Source organism: Pogonomyrmex barbatus, unplaced genomic scaffold (assembly GCF_055798465.1).
Source record: "Pogonomyrmex barbatus isolate J1 unplaced genomic scaffold, ASM5579846v1 scaffold4, whole genome shotgun sequence".
In the NCBI taxonomy this organism is placed as follows: domain Eukaryota; kingdom Metazoa; phylum Arthropoda; class Insecta; order Hymenoptera; family Formicidae; genus Pogonomyrmex; species Pogonomyrmex barbatus.
The window spans coordinates 4,406,545-4,424,283 of NW_028297138.1; the positions used below are offsets into that span (position 1 = coordinate 4,406,545).

A 17,739-nucleotide genomic window follows, 5' to 3' on the forward strand; every position below is an offset into this window, starting at 1 on the left:
TTTACGATATAGGCTACGTTCACTTTAGCGCTTACAGTTGTAAGCATTATATCAATAACATTGACATACAATGTTCGTTATATTAAAAAAAATGGAAATTATATCTGGTATTAGAAAGAATTATATTTGTAATTAGAAAATAATAAAGAATAGATATAATAGAAGATAGAAAAATTAGAAAAATAAATTTTATTATATTTTTTTCTATTTTTGTATTTTTTATATTTAATTTTATTTTTTATTACATTTTTTACACATTTATCTTTGTAACAAGTGTAATATGTGCACATTAAAACAAGATAAAGTCTTGTGCAGATGCGATGTTCTTTATGGATATTGTATATTATTTATTTAAACTTATTGTTATTATTTACTATTATTATTATTATTTATTTAACTTAATGCTTTAATGCATTTTTGATGAAACACAAGCAATTATTCTTTTTGCATATTATTGTTACATATTAGACGAAGATGGATCAGCAATCGTCTGCAGCATGTAACTGAAAAATTTTTTTTGCTTTACCGAAGAAATAACATAATTTATCTGTCGACATAAAAGATAAATGCTTTTTATCGAGCTTCATGTTTAAAGCAGTTTCGTTTCTTGTTTTTAATGCTGACTTTAATACACAAACATTTACAGTAGACATTTACAGTAGACATTTAGTAGTCGACGATAATCTGTTTCGTTTTTTTGTTTTAACATCTGTTAAGAGGAAAAATATTCTTTCCGGAGCTGCATTTGAATTTGGGAGTGCTCTAATAGAATTCAAGAGGGATCTTAAATTGGGATATTTGGTTTCATTATTCAAATATTGTCTTTGTAAAATCTCCTTCCACATATTATTAAAATTTAATTTTAACAAATCTTGTTTCTCTGTTACTGAAAAATCTGAATTTAAGACAAACCATTCTTTCTTTAAATCGTTTTCGTTAAAATCACCCATTCTTGCAATAAAAGAAAGATCATGAAATGATGTTTCCCTATCAGTACATAAAGCTGTATGTGGTAAAAGAATTTGTAATTTTGATAAAAATGTATCACTTAGTGGTAATCTTTTGAAAATTTTTTCGGCTGCAATTATGTAAAATCGCAAACAGTTCTCTCGAACAGTTGCAATCATGTTTGGGTGTCCATCCTCTATCAATTGATGAAGATATTCTTTGCACTCCGATCCTAAAAAATATCATTTAAAGATTTATGATTTTCTGTCTTACAAAATGATAATGAAATGTAATATATAAAAATACAGAACCTTTCTGATCACAATACCGATTCTGTTGTACCTTACATTCAATTGTACTTTATCATGATTTATTATATTACATGTCAAATATACTCGCAAACAAAAATATGTTTTACGTAACAGGTTTTTCACATATATTTGCTTCTATTTCTTATATTTGCAACAAGTCAATCTTACATTCAATCATAATCGCAGTATTCATTAATATAGAGTCTGGAGTAATTATTAATATTGAATATCGAAACTTTTTGTACTTTTCTCATCCTCCTTCTCCTTCCCTCCCTCAGCATCAGATGACATGGTCACTCCCATAACCCACCTCCTGACAGATTGTTTAACAATGACTCATGTTATAACATTATTCCAAGTTACGCTGTTGATTAGAGCGGACGGAATAGAAAAAGAGTCGTCTACGTAGTGAGTATGGATTGTCAATAAAAGTAATAGTTGTAATAAGTTTAGCTTTAGAATAGTTCAGTATAATTAGTCAGTGTAGTTAATTAGCAATTGGCTACCTCTGTTTATTGGCTACCTCTATTTAATCGGTAAGTTTTACATTTTTGATTTTGCTATATTTCCACTTTGATATGGAATCGTGCGATGCATTGAAAAAGAAAGTAAAACGAAGCTTCTCAGAAGCTTGGCTTAATGATGAACGATTTAAATTTTGGATATAAAAAGTACCTTTTGATGATAGTCTTTTTCATTGTATCGTATGCGCTAAAAATTTTTCGTATGGTCCAATATCGAATATTATAAGACATGCAGAATCTGCGCAACATAAAAGAAATATTGACAAAGATGTATCATCTGATAATGATAACGTAACTTTTGAACAAAAACCATTGTCTCCGAATATATTTAAGCAACAATGGTTAGAGATCGAGCAATTTAAGCCGGCTACGCGAAGTGCAATGTGATGCAAATTTATTTGCATCATGTACGATTTGCGAAAAAACTATTATTGACGGTTTATCGCAAATCTACCGTCACGCCGAATCTAAAATACATAAGAATAATTGTCAAAAGTTTGAAATAACAAGCAAATCGAATGAAGACTATAACATAGAAATTAGCGAACTGTTTTCGTCCTTTGAGAAGCGGAAAAAAATTCGCGGAGATTCGATTTGCTATTTTAATCACTGAAAAAAATATTTCGTACGAAAATGCAAAAATAATACTCGATTTTTTAAAAGATGTAGGCAAAGATCCTAACGTTTTGAAAAGCATGACTATGAGTCGACAAAAATGTACGAATATAATTACGAACGTTTTATGTCTAGTTGAGACGGATCGTGTGATAGAAAATATTCAAAATACAAAATTTTCTATTTTTATAGATGAATCAACAGATATTTCTAGTGAAAAATGGATGACATTTCACGTTTGATACATTCATATTGAAACATTAGAAGTTCATTCGCAACTAGTAAAATTAATTGATATCGATGCAACAGATTGCAGCGCGGAAAAATTGTTTAATGCATTTAAATATGAAATGTGGAAACTATAAATATCTTTTTCAAATATTGTTGCCTTGTCATGCGACAATGCGTCCGTTATGGTCGGAAAACATTTATCTTTCAAGAAAAAATTGGAAAAGATGTGCAATAATATATTGACATTATTATGTCCATGCCATTCTGCTTCATTAGCTTCGCATGCCGCGTGTGCTAAGATACCACAAGCTTGTGAGGAATTCTTGAAAAGAATTACAAGTTATATAACTTGTAGTCGCAAGCAATGGTCTATTTTCACGAATTAAGTGAATGTTTTGAAGAAAGGATTCACAAAATTGTAAAGTTATGTAATACACAGTGGCTTTCTTACCACGCGTGCATCGACAGACTTCTTCAATCTTGGAATACGATACAACATTTTTTGAATGAAATGATCGTGAGCCAAAAAGGTACATCTGCAGAAAATTTGTTGCGTGTCATGCAGAATGTACATACAAAAGCATATTTGTTATTCTTAAAAAGCATATTTGCTATTTTTAAAATATACATTACATTTTTTAAATGTATTTAATGCATTTTTCCAAACTGAAGAAACGAGGATACATTTATAGTCAAAAGTTATAGTCAAAATCAATTGATTTTTTAAAAGAAATTTGTACAAATTTTATAAAATCAGAAATTTTGAAACATTTGCCAAAATATAACATTTTGTAAGACAGAAAATCATAAATCTTTAAATGATATTTTTTAGGATCGGAATGCGAAGAATATCTTTATCAATTGATAGAGGATGGACACCCAAACATGGTTGCAACTGTTCGAGAGAACTGTTTGCGATTTTATATAACTGCAGCCGAAGAAATTTTCAAAAGATTACCAGTAAGTGATACATTTTTATCAAAATTACAAATTCTTTTACCACATACAGCTTTATTGAGTACTGATAGGGAAACATCATTTCATGATCTTTCTTTTATTGCTGCTAAGAATAGATGATTTTAATGAAAACGATTTAAAGAAAGAATGGTTTGCCTTAAATTCAGATTTTTCAATAACAAAGAAACAAGATTTGTTAAAATTAAATTTTAATAATATGTGGAAGGAGATTTTACAAAGACAATATTTGAATAATGAAATCAAATATCCCAATTTAAGATCCCTCTTGAATTCTAGAGCATTCTTAGAGCTCTCTTCTTAGAGCATTCCCAAATTCAAATGCAGCTCCGAAAAGAATATTTTTCCTCTTAACAGATGTTAAAACAAAAAAACGAAACAGATTATCGTCGACTACTAAATGTCTACTGTAAATGTCTACTGTAAATGTTTGTGTATTAAAGTCAGCATTAAAAACAAGAAACGAAACTGCTTTAAACATGAAGCTCGATAAAAAGCATTTATCTTTTATGTCGACAGATAAATTATTGTTGCGGCCGTGCGGTGTTCCGTTCGGCGCTGCTGAAATTAATCAATATCAATCGATAAGAGTTTGAATAGAGGATCGGCTCTTGGCAACGTGTCGTTCTCCGACTGTTATACAGATTTGACGGCCAGATTCCGCGGTGGCCCGACGCGTTTCTGTACCGTTGCATTGGTTTAATAAAGAGCGAGCTTTTCTTTAAACAGTGTTCTTCCTTTCCGAAAGCGCTCCGCCGAGTATCGCGATCTCGAGAAATAACGCCGCGAACGCGACAATTTTGGGGGCTCGTCCGGGATCGAATTTTTCGATTCGTGTGTGTGTGTGTGTGTGTGTGTGTGTGAGATAATGGCGGAGCGACAAACGGAAGAGACGGGGACTGGACAGGAAGAGGCGAAAGATCGGAGAGTGATCTCTGCAAGAAAAAGCCTGTACTCGAGCGGAAGAGCCGATGGCGTCTCCGAACTTGGAGGAGATTCTTCGCTTAACGCTGGAGGAGCTTCGCTCTCTGAGGGAGGAGCGCGCTCGTCGAGAGACGGAAACATTTTCAATGCCCGGTCCGCAGGAAGAGATTTCGCAACGTCCGATATCAGGCCAGTCATTTCCTTTTTCAAATTTTAGTTCCGACTTGAAACTTAAGCCCGATACTTATGACGGTAGTGTTCCGTTGCGCGAATATCTTACGCAGTTTAATTTAATTGCGCGGGCGAATAATTTGGGAAACGCGGAGAAGGCTGTCGTATTAGCATCATGTCTCCGAGGAAAAGCGCGTGCGATTTTGGAAGGGGACACGGATTTTGAGAACTCTCAATTTGAAAATTTGGTCGCGCGTTTAGAGCTACGTTTTGGAGAAAATTTATCGCAAAATTATTATTATCAATTTACGAATCGAAAACAGAGATTCGGAGAAGATTTAGCTGCATTAGGCTCGGATATCGAGCGTTTATCTCGATTAGCTTATCCTGAATGTTCTCCCGGAGTTCGTGACAAAATTGCTTGTTCTCAATTTGTAGTTGCATTGTCTGATGTGAATGTTAAACAGACATTGCAGCTGGAAGGGTTAACATCTTTGAGGGCCGCGGTAGAAAGAGCTTTGGCTATTAAAATTATTAGGGAGAATTATTTAAAAGAGCGGAGAAATTTTGATTTTAAAGAGGTTAAAGATTGCTCGAATTATAAGAGCAATCCTGATTTAAACGGGTTCAAAGTAGAATCTCGTGGAACGAGGGGTTTAAATTTTAAGAAAAAGAAGAATTTTAAAATTCAAGAGAAAAAGGAATGTTGGCAGTGCGGAAAACAAGGGCATTTCCGTTCCGAGTGTCCATCACTTTCTGTTTCACAGCAGGGAAAATAGGTTTTGTCGAACTTTCTGGGACGGGCTCGACAAATGGAAAAAATGCCCCGGGTGTTTGTAGGCGTTTTGAGAGAGGGTGTGAAAAATCAGGAAATTTTGTTTTCTAAGGCTCTCTTAATGGGAGAGACTGTTTTTTTAAATTGGATACGGGCTCCGACGTGACCTTGGTGAGTAGTAAATTTATAGGGAGAAAAGGGAAGCGTTTTTCAGCAAAGGAAGAAAATTTGAGGTATCCTATGGGGGAAAGGGTCCCGATCAGTTTTAAAATGTTCGCTAAGATAAAGTTAGGGAGATTTAATTTAGAGTTACCGATTTTCGTTGCCGATATTGGAGAGGATTGTATTTTGGGCGCGGATTTCTTTTCACGAATAGGGATGCAAACTGTAATAGAATCTTTTCTCCGTGGAGGTCATAGGGAAGGTTTTTGTCGTCGGATTAAGCAAGAGGACGAAGCTGTGCCCGCGGAGTTGGAAGAATTTTTTAATAATAATTCCCGAGAGTTGGAGGAAGATTAGAGAATAGTTTTCGCTACATTGTTACGAGAATTTCGTGACGTATTTTCGGAGCAAGCTGTTGCAGGAAAGTGTGAAGTTCTTCAACATAAAATTGAATTAATGGATTCTTGTCCTATCAAACAGGCTCCTAGAAGAATTCCAATTCATATGCGTTCAGAAGTTGAAAAAATTATGGAAGACATGAAAGAACAAGAGGTAATTGAAGAATCTTCCTTGCCCTTGGGTTTCTCCAGCAGTTTTGGTAAAGAAGAAAGATGGATCTCTTAGATTTTGCATTGATTTTCGGAAATTGAATGCGGTTACGAAAAAAGATTCTTATCCGCTACCAAGGGTCTTGACGATCTTCTTGATCAGTTATCGGGAAATGCCTGGTTTTCTACTCTGGATTTGAAGAGTGGTTATTGGCAACTGAAAATTCGTCCCGAAGATAGGGAAAAGACTGCTTTTTCTGTGGGGAATGGACTTTGGCAATTTGTTGCAATGCCTTTTGGTCTGTGTAATGCCTCGGCTACCTTTGAACGTCTTATGGAACGGGTGCTACGGGGTTTACTTTCGAAAATTTGCCTGGTTTATTTAGATGATGTGATAGTATTTGGCAAAACCTTTGAGAAAATGAAAGAAAATTTAAGAGAGGTTCTTCTGAGATTTCGTGCTGCGAAACTTAGTGTTAACCCAAAGAAATGTGATTTATTTAGGAGACAAGTAAAATATTTGGGTCATGTTGTTTCTTATGCCAGGATCGCTACGGATCCTGAGAAGACTGAAGCGGTCACTGAGTGGCCAGTTCCTCAGAATAAGAAACAGGTCCGAAGTTTTCTTGGATTTTGCTCTTATTATCGGAAGTTTGTTAAGGGATTTTCTTCAATTGCGAAGCCTCTGTTTAAGTTAACTGAGAATTTGACTAAATTTGAATGGACTGAGCAATGTCAAGAAGCATTTTTGAGGTTAAAACAGGCATTAACGTCTGCATCTCTTCTTTCCTTTCCGAAGGGGGAAGGAAAGATGATTTTGGATACGGATGCTTCAGGTTTTGGAATAGGGGCGGTACTTTCACAAGTTCAGGATGGCTATGAGAGAGTCATTGCTTATTATAGTCGGGTTTTGAACAAACCTGAGCGGAATTATTGCACAACAAGAAGAGAGTTATTAGCTTTAGTAGATTCGATGAAACATTTTCATCATTATTTGTACGGAAAGAGTTTCTCTATTCGAACTGATCATGCTTCTTTGAGATGGTTGATGTCCTTCAAAGACTTGGAGGGACAATTGGCTCGCTGGATGGAAAGGTTACAACAATACGATTTTGATGTTGCTCATCGAAAGGGGATTATATACAGTAATGTCGATGGTCTTTCGAGACGCCCTTGTGTAGAAGAAAAATGTAGATTCTGTTCTAAAGTGGAAGTTCAGAGAGGGCTTTTTGAGGATAAAGTAGTTGCTCATATTGTTTTGCGTGAGGATTCTTCTGAGGATTGGCGAAGGACTCAAATAGAGGATCAGGAACTGGCAATGTTTTTACTTGCCAAAGAAAATGATTTGCGACCTTCTTGGGAGGAAGTTTCTTTGAAAGGATTGTCAGCCAAGATTTATTGGCATCAATGGCATGCCTTGGAAGTCTAAAATGGGATTTTGCATAAGAGATGGGAGGCTCCTAATTTGAAAAACAGTTTTCTTCAGTTGATGATCCCGCGAAGCAAAATGAAGCAGATTTTAGAAGAAGCTCCTGATACTCCTTCTGGAGGGCATTTCGGGATCAATAAAACGCTGGAAAAGATCCGGAAACGTTTTTATTGGGCAACCTGTAAGAAGGATGTTGAGGAATGGTGCAGAACCTGTAAGATTTGTATTGCGAAGAGGAGTGCTGCAGATAAGGGGAAGTCTCCTTTGCAGATCTTTAATTCGGGAGCTCCTTTTGAGAGCATTCAGATGGATATTTTAGGCCCGTTACTTGTTTCTTCTTCAGGCAATAAGTATCTCCTAGTTGTTGTTGATTGTTTTACTAAATGGCTAGAGACTTTTCCTTTGAAAAATATGAGAGCTGCTACAGTAGCAGAAATTTTTGTTAATCAGGTTGTTTCTAGATATAGGGTTCCGTTGGAACTTCATACTGATCAGGGAAGGAATTTTGAATCACAACTCTTTCAAGAATTGATGAGAATTAGGAAAACGAGGACGACCGCTCTTCATCTTCAGTCTGATGGTCAAGTTGAAAGACAACATCAGACAATTTTACAGTATTTGTCAAAGTTTATTGAAGAGAATCAAAAGGATTGGGATCGTTGGATTCCCATGTTTCTTCTTGCCTATAGGACCTTTAAACATGAGGCTGCAGGCGTAACTCCTTCAGAATTGTTTTGCGGAAGAGATCTTACCTTGCCGTTGGATTTGCTAAGAGGTACTCCTCCCAGTTATGGTTTTTCCGAGTCAGCGGAGGAGTATGTTCGGAATTTGCGGCAGAAGCTGGATGAAATTCATCAGAGAGTAAGAGAGAGATTAGAATCAAGGTCTTTGAAGATCAAATGTCGCTATGATCGAAAGGCTAGGCATCTCGTTTTTGAGGAAGGACAGAAGGTTTGGTTATTTAATCCTCATCGTAAGAAGGGTAGGTCTTCCAAACTACAGAACGATTGGGAGGGGCCTTTTGAGATAATTAAGAAAATTAGTGATGTAGTTTTCTGTATTTCTCGTTCAGGTGGTCGAAAAAGCAAGGTTGTGCATGCTGACTAGCTCCATTTAGAGAAGGAAAGAATTTTAAGTAGAGGTTTTCGGGGCCCGGTTTTCCAATTTTGACATTACTTTTATTTCTTGTTAATTGTTTTGAGTTACTGTTTTCTGTTTTATCTTTCCTTAAGCTTCCTTCCGTCGTGAGAAGCGTCGTGGGGAGATCCTCGAGCCTGAGCACCAAGCAAGATCTTCAAGCTCGTGCTTCAAACTGAAAAGAAGTCTGCCTCGCCCCCGGTTTTCCGAGTCGTGGTTTTTCCGGGGGACGATGGGCGAATGCCGAGACAGGGGCTTAGTGTGTCTTTTAGAAAGACGTAAGGGTCCACGACGATTACCCCTACTTTGCCCGAAAAATGGAAGAGAGAAGTGCGCAAAGCTCAAGACGAAGAGTCAAGAGTGAAACGCGCGAAAATTTCAAGAACAAGATTCTTCTGAAGAGTAGAGAAGACTGGGATTAGAAGTAGCGGCGCCCGGTAACCTGAGGCAGCAGCCCAGAATAGGGCAGGAAGTCACTAGGAGCCCAGAAGTCTTTTCCAAGAGGAAGTTCTTGAAAGAGGAAGAATTGTCGGGACGACAATTTTATGAAAAGGGGGGCAGTGTTGCGGCCGTGCGATGTTCCGTTCGGCGCTGCTGAAATTAATCAATATCAATCGATAAGAGTTTGAATAGAGGATCGGCCCTTGGCAACGCGTCGTTCTCCGACTGTTATACAGATTTGACGGCCAGATTCTGCGGTGGCCGGACGCGTTTCTGTACCGTTGTACCGTTGGTTTAATAAAGAGCGAGCTTTTCTTTAAACAGTGTTCTTCTTTTCCGAAAGCGCTCCGCCGAGTATCGCGATCTCGAGAAGTAACGCCGTAACGCGACATTATGTTACTCGATAAAGCAAAAAAAAATTTTCAGCTACATGCTGCAGATGATATTGCTGATCCATCTTCGTCTAATATGTAACAATAATATGCGAAAAGAATAATTGCTTGTGTTTCATCAAATGCATTAAAGCATTAAGTTAAATAAATAATAATAATAATAGTAAATAATAATAACAATAAGTTTAAATAAATAATATACAATATCCATAAAGAACATCGCATCTGCACAAGACTTTATCTTGTTTTAATGTGCACATATTACACTTGTTACAAAGATAAATGTGTAAAAATATAATAAAAAATAAAATTAAATATAAAAAATACAAAAAAGTACAAAAAAATACAAAAATACAAAAATACAAAAAAATATAATAAAATTTATTTTTCTAATTTTTCTATCTTCTATTATATCTATTCTTTATTATTTTCTAATTACAGATATAACTCTTTCTAATACCAGATATAATTTCCATTTTTTTTTAATATAACGAACATTGTATGTCAATGTTATTGATATAATGCTTACAACTGTAAGCGCTAAAACGAACGTAGCCTATATCGTAAAGCGCGATTGTTTCGATGGTCAGAAGTCAGAATCGCCGAACGAGGAGGCTAGTTGTGAGAATAAAGAGTGAAAGAGTTAGGACTAGGTTTGCTAATCTATTAGTGTCGGTCCACAATAGGTGATTTAAGCTTTAAGAAGTAAGAAATTGACCAATTATAATCGAATATGAAAAGAATAATCGACTATGATTGGTCAATTTGTTACGACTTAAAGATTAAATACTTGTTGTGGATCGACACTTACCCGACGCCGGCCACTCCCTGACTCTCTCGTGACTCTCGTCTTGAAATTAACATCACTGGTCACGTCAGACAGCATGCATGTCTAAAAGAATATAAAAAATACAAAAAATACAAAAAATACAAAAATACAAAAAAATATAATAAAATTTATTTTTCTAATCTTTCTAAAAGACATCTTAGTCTCGGTCCACAATAGGCATTTAATCTTTAAGCCGTTAAGAAATTGACCAATCATAGTCGAGTATTCTTTTCATATTAGATTATGATTATGGTCAATTCTTACGTCTTAAAGCTTAAATCACCTATTGTGGACCGACATTGACGGTTTTTGGTAAAGTCTTAAAGACGTCTTTTTTTAAGACATGATTCATAACCTCGATCTGTCATTATTAAGCATATGTTCCGACAATTTTTGTTGTCAATATAACTTCTAAAAATGATAATTTTAAACATATATTTAAAATTGTCGTTTAGAACTTTCAGAGGTTACATTTTCAAAGGTTACAGAACATATATCTTTTGCTGATGACAGATCAAGATTATGGAACAAGTCTTAAAAAAAGACGTCTTTAAGGTTGTAGCAAAAAACGTCAGTGTCGGTCCACAATAAGTATTTAATCTTTAAGCCGTAAGAAATTGACTAATCATAGTCGAGTATTCTTTTCATATTCGATTATAGTTGGTCAATTTCTTACTTTTTAAAGCTTAAATCATCTATTGTGGACCGACACTCAGAAAGACATCTTTTTGATACAGTCTTAAAGACGTCTTTTTTTAAGACGTTTCATAACCTCGACCTGTCAAAATGTTCCGTAACCTCTCTGTTATCAATATAACCTGTGAAAAAGGATAGAGGGCGGTTCGTGTGGTGCGGACGTGTGCGAGTGGTGTCTGGCGATTTTTAATGTTAGAAACTCTCGGTTTAGTTAAATCAGCTCTTTTTAGAGCTCAATAGGATTAGCTAGGTGTGCAATATTAGGATTTAGTAAGGAATAGGTGCAATATTAAGGCAGCATAGATAATTTAAAGGATAACGAAGAGCCCCCGAGAGAGGGGGGACGAGAGGAGAGAAGAGAAAGTATAAGTCTTACGTTAAGAGAGAATGAGACGCTGAAGAAGACAATAAGGAGACTGGTAGCAAGACTAAATGTAGAAATGAACAAAGATAGCAATAAAGGAAAAAGACCGGCGACGGAAGATACGCTGGATCAACTGATGCTAGATACAACGAACACAGAGAATGAGAGTGAAGACTGGAAAATGGTAGAGAGGAAGAAGAAGAAGGCAAGGAAACAAAATTCAAAGATAGAGAAGAGCGCGGGAGAGACTTGCAATACTATTGGTCAGAAGTCACGTGAAACAGGAGAGGACCAATCGGAAGAGGAAATGGAAGTTGAGGGGGAAGGAGACACGCCAGTACCGGCGGGTTGCGATAAAGGTGCGCAGTTAGTAAATAGCAATACAGTGCAACAGATAAATACGGCAGATATCATGGCAAAGAGAAGCGAGATAAGGAAAAAAGAGGCGTATGTGAGGAAGGATAGTATCCTCAAACACATCAGTGAGATCGACGTGTCCAAAATTAGTAGGAGGTTGGAATTTGACGAAAATTTCGGAAGCAACTACAAGGTTACACTCAGGATGACAGAAAGAGCAGGTACAGCCAAAAAAGGCAGCAATTATTTTAAGATTTTATATATGTTAAAAGATAAAAGAATTTATCCTAAACGCATAATGATGAACGGGTTAAGACAGCTATATTATATTTTTTAAATCCAATAGACGCTAACAGTGCAATTAAGAAAATCAACGAAGATAAAGGAAAAGATGGATACAGCGCGGGAATAGAAGACCGGGACACGTGCTTTAGAGGCGTTGTTCCGCTATATCTAGATTCAATCATAGATTTCTATAGTTTGCTCACCAAACCCGAGTTTTAAAAATTGAATGAATGGTGAGAAGAAAATGGAAAGGAAGAAAATAAGGTAGAATTTGAGCCGGTCGACTCTGTGATAATTACATTTAAAGGAAACCAGCCCAGAGATAAGATAAGTTTTTTCAACGACTTAGCTGTATTAAGAGTAAGACCATACGTGGCCCCTGTGATGCAGTGTTACAAGTGCTTCAGGTATGCCATAGAAAAGTTCATTGTAAGAGTGAGGAATGCTGTATCAATTGTGGTGAAAGAGCGCATGGCCACTGCGATAAACCAACGAAGTGTCGCAACTGCGGTGAGAGTCACAAATCCACAGACAGGAGGTGTGACGTGTACGAGAGAAATCAGAGGATCAAGAAAGTGATGGCTTATAATAATGTTTCATATAGAGAAGCGATCGAAATTCTAGAGGGCAGTGATGAAGATCCTACGGAAATCTACGACAGATACGAAAAACCGAATAATTGGCCGCTCCTTAGTAAACCAGGACAGAAGACGAGTCAGAGGCAGAAATCTTTATATAGAGACAAAGTGATTAGCAAAGCAAATAGTAGAAAAAGAAAAGGAAAGGAAGAAGAAGCAAGGAATGCTGATGACACAAGTAGCGATGACCTGCCCTATCTTTCCCCTGACAACTCGGGGTTTATAAGGCAGGAAAGGAAGAGAGAGGATGGAAGAAGGAAAATAGAGGCGCCTAGAACGAAAACTAACTACTACGCACAATTCAACACAAGGGAAGGAGAAATTACTAAGGAAAAGAGAGGAATCGCGCCAGTACATGACAAGGAAGGAAATTTAGCCGACAAAGGCCAGGAAGGATATTCAATAGGGAAGACATTGATTACAGAGAAAGAAAGAAGAAAGGAATTTATATCAAGACTGTTGGCTGCAGCGGACAGGGACTGGGATTTGAAATCCCTTTTGGATCAAGCTCTGGATGAGACCAGATGAGAGGAAGGTTATGATGGAGATCAGACGAGCAGTGAGCAAGACAAGGAACAGCATCAGAAGGGTATCCAGCAGGATAGAAATAGGATATACAGGGAAGAAAGAAAATATAGAGAGAATAGAATAGTAGAGAATATGAGACAGAATTTTTGGAAGAGCAACGAATAGATTGATATTATAAGCACAAAAGATAATATTAGAACTATGACAAGAAAAGTACTTGGATAGTTTAAGTTAGAATAGTACAAAGAGTAGAAAGTAGCAAGAGATATAAGGTAAGGGAACATATTTTTCTATAGAAGGTTTCAAGGTACAGAGACAAGGAACGAATTAATTCAGGTATAATAGATACATTATAGTACTTATGTTAAAATTTTTTATATAAAACCCAAGTCTTAGATTAAGATTTGATTATCGTTTTTTTTTGATAGTTCGATATAAGTTTAGCAAGATTTTGGTTATGCATAAATTGTAATAGTCAATGTTAAGTTAATATTAGATATCAAGATTGACAAGAAGAAAAGTTGATAGTTCAAGATTTTTATGTTTCTCAGTATTAGTAATATTACAGGTAACTTATAAGATTGAAGCAGGAATATCTGAATCGGGTTATATTATATTGTAATAGATTAACTACGTAACAGTAAAATTGATTTAAGCTTTAGCTATAAGAAAGGGTACATACTCTTAAGACTTATAAATAGTTGTAAGGCATTTACCTCAATAGGATAATATAAGCTCGGGTGCAATACATAAGCTCTTTGTATTTTTTGTTTTTGTTTGCTTTTTATTTTTTTGTTTTACAAGAAAGGCTACTGCGAAAACTTTTGTTATCTCTATAATAAATTCTTTTATAAAAGTACCTCTTTATTTTATTTTACCTTATTTGATATATACACAACGGCCCCAGTCACAATATTATTATGGAATTGTAGAGGATTAGAAATAAAAAAGAAGAATTGGCCAGAGAGATGAGAATAAGAGATTACGACATCGTGGTTATAACTGAAATTAAACTGCCAAAAAATGTCCCAATTTACTTTTCAGGATATAAAACATATCGATCGAATAATCTTAATAGCAAGGGAGGAATAGCCATTGTGATTCACAACAGACTAGAGTTCGAGATTCTAAAGTGTCAGGAGGATATCCACGGGACAGTTGAAAAGATAGATATTACGGTGAAGAATGTTTTAGGAAAAATTAACATAGTTGCGGTATACAGGAGACCAGGAACTAGATTGGATCCACATGGCGGAAAATACTCACTAACAATGGAAATACACATATAATGTTGTTAATAAAACATATTATGTTGGAGACTTTAACGCACATAATACTATATGGAACTGTGGAGATACAGATAGAAATGGATACAGATGAAAATATGAGCGAGGTGATGAATGAAAAGGATTTGGTATGTTATAACGAAGATACAAAATCCAGAATGGGAATGGCAGATCAAATCTCTAATAATCTAGACTTAATACTAGGACCACCGGAGGACCTAGACAATATAAGAACATACCAATTGCAGGATTCGTGGGAGTCGGACCACTATCCAATAATAATGGAGATGGACTTTGAAATCACAAATTACATCAAAAAGACAAACAGAATTTCATCAAGAAAAACGAAATGGGAAGATTATGGAAGAAAGGCTACAGAAATCTGAGAAAAGTCAAGGAGAGAGTTAAGGTTAGGTTTAGGCGATAGGGACATACGGGTAAGATATAATTTATTATGTGAAAGCATGAAAATGGCTATAGAAGAGATCACCCCAAGGAGAAGAGGCAAGGAGAAAGGATACACAAATAACAGAATAGAAAGAAACAGATTCCTTCCAGCTAAATGGTGGGATGGGAAATGTGAAGAAGCGATAAGAAATAGAAAGGAAGTATAGAAGAGGTTTATTAGAGAGGGAACTATGCATGCATACATCGAATATAAGAGATGCAGAGCTATTGCGAGAAAAGTGGTCAAAACAAAAAAGTCACAAGACTTCGAATTATTCTGTAAATCAATAAACAAGAATATAAGTATGGCTTATGTATGGAACACGATGAGAATATTCAAGAATTGTAGGGCAAAGATAGAATGGAATAAATGGAAAAGTAAGAACAGAGAGGAATGTATAAGGGAAATGATAGAAAAGCTTGCTCCCCCGTCTGTGGAAAACCCACCGATGGAAATTGGAGAGGAACAAGAGGAGAGACAAGGATGGAAGGAAAGATTCACAATAGCGGAATGGAAAAGAGCATTAGGCATGATAAGAAAAAATACATCACCGGGAAGAGATGGTATCGAGTATGACATGATCAAATTACTATCAAACAGGATGCAGCAAGAAATGCTGACGGTACTTAATGGAATATGGAAGGGGAATGTGCTACCAAGAAGCTGGCAGGAATATCAAGTGATCTTCATAGATAAATCAGGGCAGAAAAAAGTCAGGCCGATAGCTTTGGCGTCCTGCATGTGTAAAGTCATGGAAAGGATGGTAAATGAGAGATTGGTATGGTGGGCAGAGAAGAATAACTTAATAGCCAGGGATCAAAACGGATTCAGGAGAGGAAAATCTTGTGCGGATAACCTGACCTAAATCACCATGGACATCAAGAATGGATTCTTTAGAGGGAAATACACTACAGCGCTATTCGTGGATGTAACTGCGGTCTATGATAATGTAGACTTAAACATCCTTATCGAGAAATTAGAGGAGATCGGATGCCCCAAAGATATAGTAAGATTTGTGTACGTGTGGAGCAGGGTCAGATACACCCAGTTTATTGTGGCTGGGGAGAAGACTGTGGAGAGAAGGATACACAAAGGCCTGCCGCAGGGGACTGTGTTGAGCTCCTTACTCTATTCTTTGTACACGAGGAAAATCACTGAGGAGTTAGGAGGGGGGATACGCACAGTTCAATTTGCGGACGATATTGCTTTATATACCACAAGTTTATATAGAGAGGCAAATACTTTCGCAATACAAGATGCGGCGGAATGTTTGGCGAAAAGATTGGAGGCACTAGGATTGGAATTAGAACCTAGAAAAACTGTTCTGGTGGAATTTAATAAGTATGGTGTACGAGATAAAAGAGTGAAGATAAGACTAGGAGAGGTTGATATACAGAATAGTGCAGGGGCAAGATTCCTTGCGTTATGGTTTGACAATAAGATTAATTTTCACCATCAGGTTGATCTGGTTAGAAATAAGGTTAAGAAGGCGAACGGGATAATGAAGTATCTGAATAAAAAGAAAAGAGGTATGAAAGTTAACACGGCGTTGCTGCTTTACAAAAGTATTGTGAGGTCAGTTACGGATTATGGACTATTTATATACTTCCCCAGGGAACCCAACCAAAGACTATTAATGGAAAGGACTCAGTATGCAGGACTTAGGACAGCATTAGGCTACAGAAATAGTACACCGAATAACGTAATTATAGCGGAATCGAAAGTTATGTTGCTACAGGATAGGGCAGAAATGCTAGCGAGGAATTTTCTCTTGAAAATTCCTCTATGATATATGGAGATGAAGAGATGAGACTAAGAATAGATCAATTAGAAGCAAATGAAAACTATGAACGATATATCAGACCTACGTCGAACAAAAGCTGCCTGGTAAATGCTTGGTCGAGGATAAAATGGTTAAAGAAGCATACGGGAGAAAGAAGAAAATTTGAAATTTTCGAGTCGGGTTACGAGGAAATTACGGAAGAAATGGAGATCGATAAATATACAGCGAGGCAATGGAAAAAGAAACTCCACACAGATGAACAGCTGATCGAAGCCATTATAGAAAATAACAAGATCAGAGGCATGATCAAAGTAATGTACACGGACAGCTCCAGAGGTAAATCGAGCAAATCTACAGGAGTGGGACTGGTTATAGAAGAACAAGAAACAGCGTATAGTATAAGCCTACCAAAAGACTGCTCATCTTTCACAGCAGAAGCATTTGCAGTTAAAACAATGTTAGAATTAATCTATCAAGAAAAAATAGAGGATAGTCAAAACTATTTAATACTTACTGACTCACTATTGACCATACAAGCCCTGGAGAATAATTTACTCCAGGTATATAAAAATATGTATATTGTAAAAACCAGAGCTCTATATAGGAAAATTGTGAACAGCAGGAAATGTAGGATAATTATAGGATGAGTCCCTGCGCACGTAGGGATTACGGGTAATGAAATAGCAGATAAATTGGCGAAAGAGGCCTCTCAGGAACCCCCCGCGGAGGAAATTAAGGTCCCGTATAGTGATTTTAGAAACATTTTTAAACGAGAGCTCTGGAACAGTACACTAAATAAGATTATAAAAAATGCAGAGTATAAAGGAAAATTCTATTTTGAGAATTTCTATAAAAGAAAAAGAAGAAAACTGTGGTTCAGTAATACTAACGAGGAAAGGTATCTTATAGTGTGGATTAATAGAATCAGGTCAAATCATTATA

At 36.3% G+C, this 17,739-nt stretch overlaps 3 protein-coding genes and 1 pseudogene across 6 annotated transcripts in view; all 4 read left to right on the plus strand.

Moving 5' to 3' along the window:
* Nucleotides 1-1,564: 1,564 nt before the first annotated feature.
* LOC148935707 (uncharacterized) overlaps nt 1,565-17,739 on the plus strand; it is a 60,725-nt gene continuing 44,550 nt past the window's right edge. For 2 of the 4 annotated variants that reach the window (XR_016140091.1, XM_089080589.1), the window contains exon 1: nt 1,915-3,589. Coding sequence is in view for 3 of the 4 variants with exons in the window: in XM_089080589.1 (XP_088936715.1) it covers nt 3,448-3,589 (142 nt within the window). In the remaining variant the exon portion in view is untranslated. The other 2 variants (XM_089080588.1, XM_089080587.1) reach the window with 2 other exon arrangements.
* LOC148935708 (uncharacterized) lies at nt 3,600-5,692 on the plus strand. Its single transcript, XM_089080585.1, has one exon. The coding sequence runs from the start codon at nt 4,576-4,578 to the stop codon at nt 5,476-5,478; it is 903 nt and encodes a 300-aa protein (XP_088936711.1). The 5' UTR covers nt 3,600-4,575; the 3' UTR covers nt 5,479-5,692.
* On the plus strand, nt 11,549-12,363 carry LOC148935709 (uncharacterized). Its single transcript, XM_089080586.1, has 2 exons — nt 11,549-12,050; nt 12,176-12,363. Exons 1-2 carry the CDS (start codon nt 11,549-11,551, stop codon nt 12,331-12,333), a joined length of 660 nt encoding a protein of 219 aa, XP_088936712.1. The 3' UTR covers nt 12,334-12,363.
* LOC148935710 (uncharacterized) lies at nt 12,358-13,281 on the plus strand (annotated as a pseudogene).